At 35.5% G+C, this 14779-nt stretch overlaps 2 protein-coding genes across 2 annotated transcripts; both read right to left on the bottom strand.

The window, feature by feature from the left end:
* Window positions 1-568: 568 nt before the first annotated feature.
* Window positions 569-5499, bottom strand: gpn2 (GPN-loop GTPase 2). Its single transcript, XM_030159234.1, has 6 exons — window positions 5414-5499; window positions 4081-4591; window positions 3718-3874; window positions 3330-3490; window positions 1290-1420; window positions 569-1103 (listed from the first exon to the last, which is right to left on the bottom strand). Exons 2-6 carry the CDS (start codon window positions 4498-4500, stop codon window positions 1031-1033), a joined length of 942 nt encoding a protein of 313 aa, XP_030015094.1. The 5' UTR covers window positions 4501-4591; window positions 5414-5499; the 3' UTR covers window positions 569-1030.
* A 3419-nt stretch (window positions 5500-8918) lies between these two features.
* Window positions 8919-12451, bottom strand: gpatch3 (G patch domain containing 3). Its single transcript, XM_030159259.1, has 7 exons — window positions 12024-12451; window positions 10423-10874; window positions 10140-10314; window positions 9716-9775; window positions 9500-9621; window positions 9282-9409; window positions 8919-9189 (listed from the first exon to the last, which is right to left on the bottom strand). Exons 1-7 carry the CDS (start codon window positions 12433-12435, stop codon window positions 9006-9008), a joined length of 1533 nt encoding a protein of 510 aa, XP_030015119.1. The 5' UTR covers window positions 12436-12451; the 3' UTR covers window positions 8919-9005.
* Between the last annotated feature and the right edge of the window lie 2328 nt (window positions 12452-14779).

Raw genomic sequence — 14779 nt, 5'->3', positions numbered from 1 at the left:
TTTAAATAAAGACTAGATTGAATTGTTACTACTTAACAATGTTGATCATGTTACACTTGCTTCAGGATGTCCTTGGAACCAAAAAGCACTTCTTTTCAATACACGCTTTTAGAAGCACCAACAATTGTCTGGCTTTTGCTTTCTCTACAGACTTAATAACACTCAAGAAGGAGAAAAGAGGAGAACACAATCTGCAATTGATATAAGAAATCATGAATTCTTTAAATGTTTAAAATTGACTGGTGTCTGTTTAACTAATATATAAGGTGCTATGTATTCTATAAACATAAGATGAGTACTATTCACATTATTTATCCATTCCGTGCACTCTCTCCTATTGCACTTGTATCTTTGAGGCAGTGCTGATTGTCATGTTCCATTATAATCCACTGCATATCAAAGGAAACGCTGTCTGCTCTATGTATCTTTATGTCAGACATTTTCCTCACTAATATTCACACAAGGCAAGACACAATCCATAAGGACAGTCTTAGGCTTCCATCCAATCCCTGATTTTTTTTTGTTATATTTACATGGATCTGAGTTCTATTATGAAGAAGTGGCAACTCATATAATAAACATCACTCATATCTTTAATTTATTCCATTTGTGAAAAGACAAAAAAACATCTATAGTCATTGTTATATTGTCCATTTTGATCTGCACCCTTGGATGCATGAACACAAACAGGCATTCATTTTTAAAAAACATTTAAAAAGACCGTATTAGCATTTACTCTGGAATTTCACATTTAATACCGCTACAAAAAAAAAAAAAAAGACTCATCACGACGCTAAAAAAAGAAAATCAGCATTTCCTCCCATCCGTCTTCTTCCCATCTCAGTCTTCGTGTCATTTTTATGAGGTATGGCGCAAACGTGAAGGATCTGCAGCACCCAAATTTAGTTCCTGTCTCTCCACTGCTTTCGTAGAGAGGCTCAGAATTCAGGCCAAGTGAGACGGATGTTGCCAAGACTCCCCTGGTATACTGGGGCTTTAAAAAGGCATCCTTTTATTTGGGCTTTTCAATTTACAGGTCCATCATTTCCTCCTCTACAGTCTTACTGCCAGGTTCAACGTACCGCTCTTGCACTCCGAGAGTACTGGAAGGTTAAAGGTTAAGAAAAAAACAGCGCAATTCAAAACAAATACTGCATATTAATTTAGCTTAATTCTGTCATTGTAAACACCAGAGCATTTAATCTTTCAGACAGCTCCCGTAAATCTTAAGGTTTGATTTGAAACCAGATGAGTCACAGTGAGTCACCGGAGCGATTAGGAAAGGATACGAGTTAAACTGGAAGTCTGCCCCCACAGCAGCTGACATCATGGCCTGCAGATTCCTCTCCTCCAGATCCCCAAAGCAGTAGCCGTTGGCCTTGTCCACTGCTCGTAAGACCTGAATCATGCTCTGTTTGTCCTTAAAAACATAAGAGAAAACTATTTCATCAGGGGTTTTCCCACACACAGAAATTCACCAAAATAACAGAATTACTGGAAACCTCCCAGCAAACCCATAAAAAACATGCACTTTAAGGACTTTCTTTAGATAACTTGACATGCCGTAATTGATTATAAGTATAAGACATATATAGTGTAGGAGAATAATCCTGTAGTAATGTGATTTATGTCCTCTTCAATCTGATCTGAGATGAATGACTGCCGTTCCAAGTCTACTAATGCATCAATGTAAACTCTTCTAATCATGTTTTACATTTAGAAATAAGCTAAACATCCATACAAACTGATAAAATGCTACAGTTAAGTATAGTGGTAAGTATCTTGGTAAGTAGATACCGCTGGTAACCAAGGTAACAAGTGACTGCTTTACTACATGATGGAGAAAATGGAAAATGCAAAAGGATCATTTTCACCACGATGACATGCCATTTGTGTCAATTTTTATTTGTATACTATACGGATTGGTCCTGACTCAGTCACCATAATGTAAGAAGTAAAGGCTGATGAAAAAGGCTGACTCATTTTTACAGACCTATATCCAAGAAATTTTAATTCAGTATGTCACTTCATATGATTTACCACTAATATGAGCTATTTTGGGAGCCATTTTCAGTTAATTTCATAAAGTGTCCCGTTTGGCAGTGGATGTTGAATACTGCTGTTCTGTATCCGTTGTATGGACACCGTAGTCCTTTATGGTCCGACCTATTCTACACTTGGAATAAGGGTAATACTTCTCCGGGTTGTTTGGTTAGTTCTTGGACTGGCGCTGAGCCTGTGATCCTGCAACAGTCATTTGCAAAGTGATGCTGGGAGAGAAGTTGTTGTAGTGGAACATGTGCGCATGAGGAAGCACGTCATGGTGTTATACTAACTAATTCTGTACCAAAGAAAACAACACTTAAAAAGATGTGAGTCTTTGTCAATGTGACATTTTCGGGGTGTAGTTGCCGCTCTTAGGTTGTTGTCCTTTCATGTAGCGATAACGCTCAGATAGAAGAAGGAAAGAGAATGACAATCCTGCCACTATAAAATGGAGATATTTACCCTTACTCCAGTAGAGTACTTTCAGCGAACCCGACTATGAGTATCAGTTGATACAAAACAATAATGACGACATCTCCAAAAAGGACATAATAACATTATATTTTATATTCTGTATGAACTGTAAAACAAGATTAAATCCATTTCCAGTAATCACAGAAGAATAGTTCAATGTTTGGTGCCAGATTCTGGTATCAGATTTTATATTACAAAAAGATGGGGGAAGGTTTATCAGACTACCTTACAACTCTAGGATTTTTTTTTTGGTTTACCTGAAAGCAGACATCAAAATCAAAGGGAAATACACATCCTAAAATGTCCAGATAGACACACAACTACTTCATCATCCTGTTGCTCTCTACTGATTAAATATGGCATCAGTCACTGAATAATTTATCTGAAAAACAGCACTGTAGCTACTTGTACGTACATCCCAAGTAACAGTTTTCAGTTATATTTTCTCCTGCATTAGTGAAACATTAAGCATCACAACAGCAATGCTGCCATGACAGACAGACCTGGCTTTTGGCAAGAATATATAAAACATATGATACTAAACCAAGATGCAGTGTAAATATGATATACCTATAATCTGATAAACAACTCAACCTTTGCAAATGAAACTGAGTTATTTTAATAAACTGATATTTATCCTCTACCCTTAGGAAATCATATGTGGCCCGACACTTAATTTACTCCCGCATGTAATTTAACTAAAAGTTCAGAAGGTACCTGAATCTGCAACAAATTCCACATCAAGTATATAACAATACGTTTCTGTAACATTATTTATAAAATGTCTCAAATATGGCAAACTGTGATACCTGCACATTGAGAGGCACAAAAGAGACAAGGCTGTAGTCTTGTATAACTTCTGCCAACTTTTCATTTAGTTGTCGGAATTTTTTAAAAAAGGGGTCAGCCGCCAGGTGATCAAGAAGATAGGTCAGGTCCATCACCTCAGTGTAGAAGTCGAGGTTGAAAGCTGTACAAAAACACAAACAGACAAAAAATGTCAAATGGAATAATTTCAACATAAATCATAAAAAGTATAAAAACCTCATTAACTTACTGGTCTGGGTGTCATATAAATACATACATATACATATACATATATATATATATATATATATATATATTCTCATTTGTTATAATGTTTTGTTACATTAACATTTGTTTCCATAGAGGTCAATTAAAGAATCCTGATCTCACCAAGTTTACCATACTGCTCAATTAAGTCCATCTTGGAGAGGATGTTGACATGTGGAAGTTCCACATGTAGCATGGTGGACAGGGAGGTGCACAGCACAGAGATAAATTTGGCTGGGTCAGCACAGTAATGAGAGTCCACAAGGTGCACTGCTGCCAGCTAAACAGAGGGCAAAAGGGTAAATGACAACGATCATCACAAAAATAAATGCAATGCAATGTTGTATTGATGTGGGCTTGTCTTAGAGGTGAAAATGATAAATACAAACTATAAGTCTTCACACATCAAAACAATGTGCAAAGAAATCAGTTAAATGTGCAAAAGACTTTGGATTATTTCTACCTATAAATAAAATAGAAGCTTACCCTGAAATTCCACTTTCCCAGCTGTGAAAATATATTCTTTACTGAACTTTGGTGGGTATATAACTCCACTTGTCCAGGACAGTCGAACAAGAAATAACAGTCACTGTGCTGTTTCAGCTTGTTTTCCAACCAGTCCAGGTTTGCTTCCACATATTCCATACAGTAGAGAAGCCCACCATTGGGTCCAAGTTTTAAACCCTCCATGACATCATCCAGAGTGACCAACTCTGAGATGTCCACTGCACAGGAGTATGGAAGTCCTTCATTGGCTGGGTCCATGTTCACCACAACCACCTTACGTCCCAGGCTCGTCAGGAACTCCTGCATCCCTTGACAGTAGGTGGTTTTACCTGAACCCGGTGGTCCAATGACCACTTGGCCAAAGCGTAGGGAGGGCGCTGTGGCTTTCTGGTTGGACATGATTTTTGAGGAGGTTTACATCAGCACTAGATGGCACCGAGATGTCAGTGGGGTCACACTGACTGTCTGTTACAGGACATCAGGAAATCACCTGGCAGTCAGATTAAAACAACGTAAGTACTTTTACTCAAGCATTATAATTCACAACATTTCAGAGGAAAATATTAGAAGTACTTTTTACTCCTCTAAATTTGTCTGACAGCTATAGTCATTTTTTAGAAGTGCAATGAAAACTACAAATCTCCACACATCCTCCATAATGTTTCTTTACGGGCTGAGAAAATCTTTTCTTCTTAATTTTTTTACCCACTATACCTCTTGGTTTGCAAACTGAAAATAAGACAAAAACAGGCCCATTTCTTAGAGCTCATAACAATTTAACTTTTTAAAGGACTGTGGTTCTCACAGGACTGAGGCTATAACACATGATTTTATTAAATACATTGCTGTAAACTGGCTTACACAGATAAACAGTAGTCAAGCTCAATCTTAAACATTTACAGCAGTAAAATACAACATACAAGTAAATGCAGCTGTAATATTAATCCACGAACGTCATGTACTGTAGTAAGGTTTTGATGCAGAACATGGCTTCACTAGTAGTTGATGTCAGTACTTTTGCTGAAGTTTGTAAGGAGCTGACTGTTTAATTATTGTTAAAACTGGCATTAATGTGACATTTAACATCAAACACTCACTCTTACCAAGAAGTAGCTACATATATGGGATGAAAAAAAAAATCATTATTCATTGTTGTCAAAATCAGTCACTACCTTGTTGTAACGAGACAGCGACAACTAGTTTAACTATTAGAAACATGAACAAGTGATAAAAAAAATAAACTAAAACTAGCGAAACACTCTTGACATAATGTTGACCATAGCTTTAAATGAAAAGAAACACCAGTTGTTACCTTTTGCCGCCGTTACGTTTGCATGTGTATGTTAGCTAGGCTACACGCTAAGGTACGCAGAAGCACATCCGGGTTACGAAGCTGAGTCTTCAAAATAAAAGCGTTTGATTACGGGTCACGTTTATTATTATTATTATTATTATTATTATTATTATTATTATTATTATTATTATTATTATTATTATTATTATTATTATTATTATTATTCATAATCATAACATTTATTGATTTATTATCTGTTGTCTTTCAACCGTTAATATCACACAGGCAGATAAATCAAAGCAGTACAGCGAATAAGAATTATGAGGCACAAGTAAAATGAAAAAATATAAAATAAATAAATAAAATACAAAATCACAATATGATACAGAATTAATGAACAAAGGAGGAAGAAGAAGGAGGAGGAGACTCGTAATAATCACAGTCCTAATTAATCAAATACATTCAGCTGATGGAGATTAATCATTATATAATTTAAATAATTAATATTTATCTTGATATTAAGATATTAACTGTACTTTCCAACACTTTTAAGGCATAAAGTAAGGTTTTCAAATTAAATTAAATGTTGTAAATCTTCAAGTCTTTAACCATTAAAAAAATAAAATATAATAATAATAATAATAATAATAATAATAATAATAATAATAATAATAAAAACAACTCAGTTTCTATGTTTTTCATAATAACAATCAATTTTACTTTGCAATACTTGTAAACGACATTACTTATATGCATTATGTCAACAGTAATACAAGTGTAGAAATGATGTTCCTCAGTTCTGATCTTTTTTGTGCTGAGGTGTCACATTAGCATGAGTCCACCCATTGGATTTTGGGAATTATTTCTCCTCAGCTTTCCAAGTAGCTGCATCAGCTGCACCGGTCTTAAATGTATTGGATATTTAAGTGAACATTTTCTGCTTTGTTTGCACACAGGTGCTAATGCATAAAACAAAGTGAGTAAATCCTGGACACGCTTGCATGTGTTGGCATATGAGAAGAAATGTATGCCAAACCAAAGTGGATGATAGGACTATATGGATCAACACCAGTACAAAATATCCAATTTCACATGTGGTTCAAAAGATCCAGAGATATGTGGTACTCTGTATATTCTTCATTGTGACATTCATTATACACAGCAGAATTACTTGGAATATTATCAGTAATGCATTGCAGTGGGTAGAAGAAAAACACCAAAACCTAAATATTTATCACATCTGTCTCATGCTTCTCTGGTTACATAATGGAGGTTTGATATCTCTTTCCTTTTGGGTTCCTGCTGATGAAGGGGAGGAAGAAAATGAGAAACTGAGCATGTTGGCAAAAACAAAAGACTCAAAAGTGCAGCTCAGTGAGATAGATGTAACCTTAAGTAAAGCAGAGGCAAACAGTACAGTCAGGGGTCGTTTCATGTGTTGAAACTGGCAGGAATATTAGGACATAATCGACAAGGATCACATCTGTACAGTTTTACAGTAGTACAAAAATGTTGGCATGAGTGAAATAACAGATTAGAACAGGTACCCAGGTGAAGATACTGCAAATGTTCGAGGAGATAAGATTGTATTGTCCACAGAACAGGATTACAGGACTGAACATTCACTGAAATACATTACAAATTGTTAAACTTGTACTGGTACACTGCAGGAATATGATGAAGGAAGGGGGAAATTAATGAAAATACTCAAGGATGGCAAACAGAATATTACACTAGGTGATCTACAGAAATCAGAGAAAGAGCACAATCTTCTAATCATTTACATTACAAGGATCAATGGTGAGATTTAAAAAAAAAAGAAAAAAAAAAAAGAAAAAGAAAAAAAGTTCCTTTGCTGACTGTTTTCTACTCCAAATAAATAAATATACCGTTTTCTTTTTTTCAGACAAGGTATAGTTAAAACTATACCTTGACAAAAAAAAAACAAACAAACTATACCTTGTCTGAACAAAAGAAAATAGTATATTTACATAAACAGAAGACAAAATGAATGTCTTTAGCCTGTTTTCTGCTCCAGTCTCTTGTCCAGTAGATGGTGGTGATGAACCTATAGCTGTTAGCCAACCAGTCCAACCCAAAGAAAATTATTAATATAATTAATGAATGATGAATTAAAAAGAATGATATGCCTCTAGAAAAACAAAACAAAACAAAGAAATCAACAGAGCACCCAATGGTTAAGCGCTCTCTAAAGATTATAAAGAAAACAAGGAATGTTCAAACATAAGACAATTCAGAAACACTTATAAGAACATGTTTTTTACAAGATATAGGGAAGAGGGTTATTAATTGTCACCATATGTTCACTGTTGTTTATGTATATATTTCCTTCCTTGAGTTAGTTATTATTTGTTTATTTATTCGCCAGCACAACTAAGAAAGGCACTGGTAAAAGACTATATGTGTATTTGTGTGTGTGTGTATATGTATAAACGTATATATGTGTATATGGATGAATGAGTGTGTGTGTATGTGTGTGTGAATAGATATATAAATATAGAAGAGTAATGTAAAAGGAAGAAGGACATATATTATTAATAATATTGTAGGGAGAGGGGGTGGGATTAAATAAACTGTAATTCTTCCCACCCCTTTTCGGGCATGTAAATGGAATTATTGTGCTTTTCTTCTGACTACGATTGTTATGATTCTTGATATTTGTATTATTATGTATGTTTTGCAAGTGCATATATGTTAAATTTCATTGCATGTTCGGAATAAATCACTAAATTCAAAATCAAAACTGTTGATAAAGAAGAAAGCAACATCAAAACATCTTTGAAACTCAGATGCAACACCAATACTGTTCCACAGTTCACATCCATTCTCTCCATGGGTGCTGTCCAGTAGATAAACCTGTACTGAAAAGAGTATGCAGGAAGGTTCAGTTTGTTTGAAGCTCATCGGCAAACTACTATCAGCATGTCTTGCAGACCGATGAAACAAAGATCTACTTGCTTGGATCTGATGGAATACAGTACGTATGGTGTATGACCTAATGAGAAGTACCAAGAAAAAGGGGGCTGCACGGGCAGTGATCCTGCATGTTCAAACACAAGGTGGAGGAACTAACACCTTAATTTAAATGATAGTAAACGATTTCATCTGGATATTTGGAAAATGGAAACCAGGCACCAAAGATCTTCAATCCAAACATGATTTTTATCACTTCCTGCAGCAGAAAAGTGTCATGACCCACAAGAATAGGTGCCTGAAACACTTCTGAGCCAAGCTGATGGGCTCTGCTGTTTGGCTTATTCTTCATTCTTCTTATGTCAGATATTTTCCTTCAACAATCTAAATTTTATTGTTGATGTCCAGTGTAAGTTAAGTCTGGCTATTGTTTTACTATATTGTATCTGCAGTGCCCTCAATATGTGATTCACAAAGGTGTAATATTTTCATTTAAAATTAAATTTGATGTGAATTGAAAAATGAAACAGCATTTTTCTGGATCCATACCAAGGAATACAAGTTATAAACAAACTTAAAAGACACAGGGTGGGTTTTCTAAAAATGTTTTAATGGCAGAATGTGACAAATCATTAATTTAAAAAAGTACATTACAAATAATACTGTATATCTGAGGTCATCTGTACGGTCCAATGCTGCCCCCTGGCTGCCAGCCTCGGTATTTCATACTGGTGTTGGGTTGTCGCCTCAACAATGTGTCTCCTCCATCGATGTCTTTGGGTTTATCATATACTGTCGATATTGTAAAATCTGTTCTGGCCTTTTTCACAGGATGCAAGACCAGTTTCTCACCATGATACCTTCAAAGAAAGGAAATAAACATTAACAAAAAAACTAAAAACCTTCAACTGCATTTGGTTGAATTTGTTTTTGTGTCTGTGTTCACACTTACCCAAAGCCTCTTTTGCATTTTGGATGTTGGCCCTCGTTCTCCAAGGCTTCTGGGATCCCAGTTTGACTGCCCCCTAACCCTTCACCGTCCTTCCAGCCCTGCTTCTCCATCACACGGCGTCCAACACCCTAATGAGGCAAAATATATTAAGAAAGTCGCTCCTATAGACTACAGTACAAAAAGGAATCTGTATAAAGAGTCCACAGCTAACTCCTTACCTTAGTAAACCGCTCAAAGCTGCCTATGGTTTGACACTGTCCTGATCTGTCTTGGAGACCCTCCCTTAGCCTCTTCTCATATCGCATTCGAACATAATCACGAGCATCCATGTCACCTCCATCTGTAAGAGCAGAGAGGGAGCTGGAATCATGATTCTTTGAGGATAACTGGTTAAATTATGTAATCACGTCTAAATAACAGTGACCTGTAATTACCTTTATCATAGTAAACGCTCATGTCAACATCCCAGTCATCTGCCGTTTGTTCATCGAAATCTATAGAAGTCAGAAAGGAACAAACATGAACAATATTTCATAAAAAAAATAGATAACGTAGTAATTATGTAGACAGGGTAATCATTGAGTGTAAGAGTATAATACATTAGTATTTGCCTTCTTATGCTTATAAATGTCCTCATAACAACATACAACAACTACTATACTCCTGAAACCCATAAAAGTACAAGTTTTGGCTTTTTTTTTTTTTTTTTTTTTACATTAAACAGGCAGTGGTTTTTTTTTTTTTGTGAAACTCTTGTCCCCTACAGATAACAAAAATACATTGCTGGGTCTCAAGAGGATATCAAAACCTTCAGAAGATGTTATTGTCAGTGAAATTGTTAATGCTTTGATCACATACCTCCTTCTTCCTCTTGCCAGTACTGGGCGTCTGTATAGAAAACCAAACCTGAGCCCCCCTTCTCCCACTTTAACTCGATCTCTTCTTCAAACAACCTCTCTTTGCTCCGTTCCTGGCTTGTAACATCCTCATGTAAAGCCTCATGGCGCTCCCACTCCTCACAGCAGTCATCATCCTGCAAGTAAAAAATTTTAATAATTAGCAAAATTGCACACATTTCAACCGACAACAGCAGCAATTGATGCTTGAATATCGACAAAAATACGGAAGAATTCAAACCCACATCATCAGCATCTGACTGAGCATCCTCTTCCTTCTCCTCTTTTTCCTCAATCTCTGTTGTTTCTGTGTGGTCACTTGGCTGTTTTGGACGCAAGGATCGAGCTGCCACTTTCCCTGGCCCTGATATTTCATGCCCTGCAGCGGTTAATATAGTTTCTTCTGTGGCTGGAAGTGTACAAGTGTTCTGGTACTGGAAAGGCACATTGCCGTAGCGGCGGTTGGAGCTGGTCTTCGGAAAAGTTAAACCCAACTTCCGGATGAGTCGCGGAGGTAAGCGGCATGACTGGATAAGCTGCAGGAACACTTTAACTGGTGTGCCTACATTTCCATTCTGCATCAGAGCAGGTGGATTCAGCTCAGATAAGCTTTTGAGGTCAGTCTCTGTGAAACGTTCTGTTAAAGACACATGGTGCCGCTGCTCAGCTTTCGTCTTGTATGGGAATGAGCCATCATCTACAATGAAACAAAGAGATGTTTTTAACACAGTAAATGGCACATAAAACTAAAAGCAAACAATGGTGAGATAAGTCCATCAATACTGAGTTAAAGCAAGTACAAGCCATCATTAAATAACAATCACAGGAGCACCCTATTTCCTTTTTAAAAAATTATCAATTACTATCAAAATGTTAGTCCTGTAAGGAGGAACCTTTGAGGGCAGATAAGTGAGACCATCCTTTACATAAGATTGTACAGGACTGACTGTACAGTAGTAGACAGACAAATAAAATAAGATAACCAGATCTGTCAATCAGCATCCACTTCAAAAACTTTTGCTCTGAGAGAGTGACTGAAAAACAGACCACAAACTTGAATCTCAGAATTTAGGTTTGCACTTTGTCCACAATAAACTTACTTCCTAATGTCAAAGGATGATAAAACATCCTGCATGTGGAAACAGAACAACACACTTATTGAAACAGCAATGTTAATGGCAAAAAACTGCCATTTAAAGGTGTGTGTATGGTAATAGCCTATACTGAACTCAGTGACATTAAGCAGAGTGAAAGAGCGGATCTTTGGCGATACTATGGAAAGCATGAAAATGCTGAAATCACAACATTGCTCACAATAAGTTCAGTGACTTTTTCACCAAACCATGAAACCAAATACAAAAAAAAATTATACAATACTAACTTTTATACATTTCTTACCTATACCGACAATCTAAAAGCAGATGAAAAACAAATTACTGATACTAGAAGTGGTTCAAGTGCAGTAAATTTTCATTCTACGATGCTGACTATTATCCAACTGTTATGACTTAGAGTTTACCAAATACAGCCTTAAAACAAGACTTATACTGCATTTAACTCATTCATATATTACATATTATACATGTGTAATACATATGGACTGCTATTACTATGGCTGCTGCTGTTTAGGAAGCTTATGTGGTGATTAGTGTTTTCATAACTGCAAGTACTTTTATAAAATATGTAAATCTCTGAAGTGGGAATAATAGGGAATTCGGAGAGTTAGTAGCAGTCCTAGAGTTACATGTCCTTATAACGTTGTTTGAACTTTGAGAGGCAGATCAGGTTCAATACACGTAGTGGTTGGATCAGATGGCGGTACTGTACTGCACTGCACTGCACTAACCTTTGTCTTGTGAAACTTTTATTCTTTTGATAACACAACGGCGGGCCAGCCAGTTTCCCTTCGAGTCAATCCAGTGATTCCCCGCGTACATCCGGACAAACCTGTCAGCTTCATTAGCATGAACGGACACGATACAACAGCACGACCTGGCCGTTGGTTTGGACTCGGAACTGTTCCTCGGTCTGTCCTCAAAGGACTTAGAACAGCCCTCCTCTGTGTCATCACTCGGTGTTTTATCGGGGTCTTGAGGCTCTCTGAGAAGCTCCGGTCGATGGCGATAATGAAAACACTTAAACCCCCCGCTTTCTATGAACTGACTATAGTAATTTCTGAGGTCCGCGGAGCGAAATGCTGTCGGAATATTACTAATAGCAAAATACACTGGGGTTTCTTCTTCTTCTGTGTCCGCCATGATTGTTTACGCCTTGTTGACGTCAACGTCACTGTAACGTTTGCTAGATATACGTAATGACGTCACATCCGCTCCCTGAAATAACGTTGAAGGGTAATTAAATTATTTTATTTTGGACAATGAAGTTTTTGATTATCATCATCATCATCGTCGTCGTCATGATAATAATAATAATAATAATAATAATAATAATAATAATTATTATTATTATTATTATTATTATTATTAGTAGTAGTAGTAGTAGTAGTAGTAGTAATAGTAACAGTAGTAGTTTTTTATTTTAATCTCTCCCCTTGAATTTAATGTCAGTGTAGTATTTCATTTTTTTCTGTTTATAAATCTGAATAATTTGGACAGGTTTAACGTATCATATTTTCAAATATTCCATTTCTACCTCTTTAACCTTATCATATTCTCCGGGCCAAATTATATTCTCAAGCAATTTATTAAGCAACAAAGAACTGTTTTTTCCTATAATTTGCTAATCATATGTACATGTACTCACTACATGGTTTTGTTTAAGTTTATTGTTTAATTTTAATTTTCATTTTAATTTTTGATTTAATTTTATTTGACTTTATCTTTTTTGTCCCATGTTACTTTTTCATTGCATTTCAAATTGTATTTGTGACTTTTTTTTTTCTTCCATATTTGTCTATTTTGCATGCTCCTACTACTTACCTGATTGCTTTAAACATCTCCATAATGTCAATAAAGGCAAGTGAAAAGAAGTAATGGGGAAAATTCTTTTATTTATAGTATAGAGCATTAGTTGAGGGGTGCACAACAAAATGCTTTATTTTGGTTTCAAGGAAGGAAGGAAGGAAGGAAGGTTACACTGATTATGACATTGATTTTACCTCTTAGTTTTGTGACTAATATGATTATTATGCCAGCCAAATCTTACACAAAAAAGCCAACTTTTTGTTTTAATTTACTGTAATGTCAAACAATACATCTCTTCAAAATTAATTAATTAATTAATTAATTAATTTAGAGTTTCCTAACTAAATTCAAAAACTGTATACCTAAAGCATTGTTGTCTAAGACATTGGAAAAAGTTCATATTTGAAATAAAAATTTATAAAACAGACATGCACTGAAGACTTAGCTCTTTTCACTTTGTTAGTGCATGATTGTAGAGTATATGTATGCTATAATTAGATAAGAATCTTTAAAAGTTACAACAAAACCTTAACAAATGTTCCAAAGGATAAAACGTATCAAAGAGGCCCAAAGGTATACAGGTGAGCAATATAGTTTTCATTTCCCAGACTATTAACACATATCTTCTTGTAATTTCTGTGTCTAAATCATCAATTTAACAGAAATAACAACAAAGGAAACTAATGTTCTCATATGTACAATGAAATACAATCATCGAGAAACACAGATATTTCTATATTCAACAGTAGTGATACGTAGTGGTTCTTCTTCATCTGACATCATAGCATCTCTCCTGTTAAGATGTATTTCATAAACAAACACTGGTGAATATGTATGATTTTAATCCTATCTAAGTTGTTACAGCACAGATACTTCCTTAGAAATTTCCATCATCTCTAAGGTAATATTTATTACAATAATATTAACACAGATGGAGAGACAGTGATATTAAGCCCCGTAACTGTTAGATATTTACATCAGGGTCAGATCCAACATAAACAGAGAGGAGAAAAGATACATGAAAAAAAATTATATTCATATAAAAATAAATAAATAAAAGCCTTTTCATGTTGAGCCTTTTTCTAGGTCTTAGAGACAACCAAGAGACATGTTCAGTCCGAGTTCATTAACCTGCAGGCTAACTCTTCCTTTGGCCTTCACCTCAGTGTTTATCGTTGTGTTTTGATAGTAATAGGCAGTAAAACTCTACGCGGGTGTCTGGACCCTGACATCATTTTACACGTCCTATTAAACACTTACTGTGAATTAGTCAGAGTTACTCTAGGTTATACAGGGATTATAAAGTATCGATTGCGTTTGAACATTCATAGGAAAATATATTAAACAAGCCATAAACCTGTGGGCAAGTACAAAAAAAACAAATTTTACTATCAACATAATCAAACATGAACCAAGACTAGATCAGATATTGACAGACTAAAACACATAAAGTGGAAAAGAGTTCGCAGTCTGAAAAGCAGAAACAAGTATTTAAGATTTGCTCATATAACAGACCTAAATGTTTTCTACGTTTCAGTTTCTAATTTTCGCTGGTACAAGAACCATTTGTTTGGTTCCTCAGATAAATAATCTAATCTATGTTGAAGTAATAATAATTACAATTTGGCCTGTTATAAAGTACATTCCTCTTCCAAGTGCTACTGACAAAACTCAAAAA

The sequence above is a fragment of the Sphaeramia orbicularis genome, chromosome 16, assembly GCF_902148855.1.
Source record: "Sphaeramia orbicularis chromosome 16, fSphaOr1.1, whole genome shotgun sequence".
NCBI classification, from domain to species: domain Eukaryota; kingdom Metazoa; phylum Chordata; class Actinopteri; order Kurtiformes; family Apogonidae; genus Sphaeramia; species Sphaeramia orbicularis.
The sequence above is the reverse complement of the archived record's forward strand: the minus strand, read 5'-3'. Positions and strand labels throughout refer to the sequence as shown.

Coding starts and splice junctions, on each gene's coding strand:
- gpatch3 (XM_030159259.1), bottom strand. CDS start 12,435: ATGGCGGACACAGAAGAAGAAGAAACCCCAGTGTATTTTGCTATTAGT. Junction 10,875..12,023: donor AAAAGTTTCACAAGACAAAG/GTTAGTGCAGTG, acceptor GTTTCATTGTAG/ATGATGGCTCATTCCCATAC. Junction 9,190..9,281: donor AAATGCAAAAGAGGCTTTGG/GTAAGTGTGAAC, acceptor CTTTCTTTGAAG/GTATCATGGTGAGAAACTGG.
- gpn2 (XM_030159234.1), bottom strand. CDS start 4,500: ATGTCCAACCAGAAAGCCACAGCGCCCTCCCTACGCTTTGGCCAAGTG. Junction 3,875..4,080: donor TGGGAAAGTGGAATTTCAGG/GTAAGCTTCTAT, acceptor CCCTCTGTTTAG/CTGGCAGCAGTGCACCTTGT. Junction 1,104..1,289: donor GCAGACTTCCAGTTTAACTC/GTATCCTTTCCT, acceptor TTAACCTTCCAG/TACTCTCGGAGTGCAAGAGC.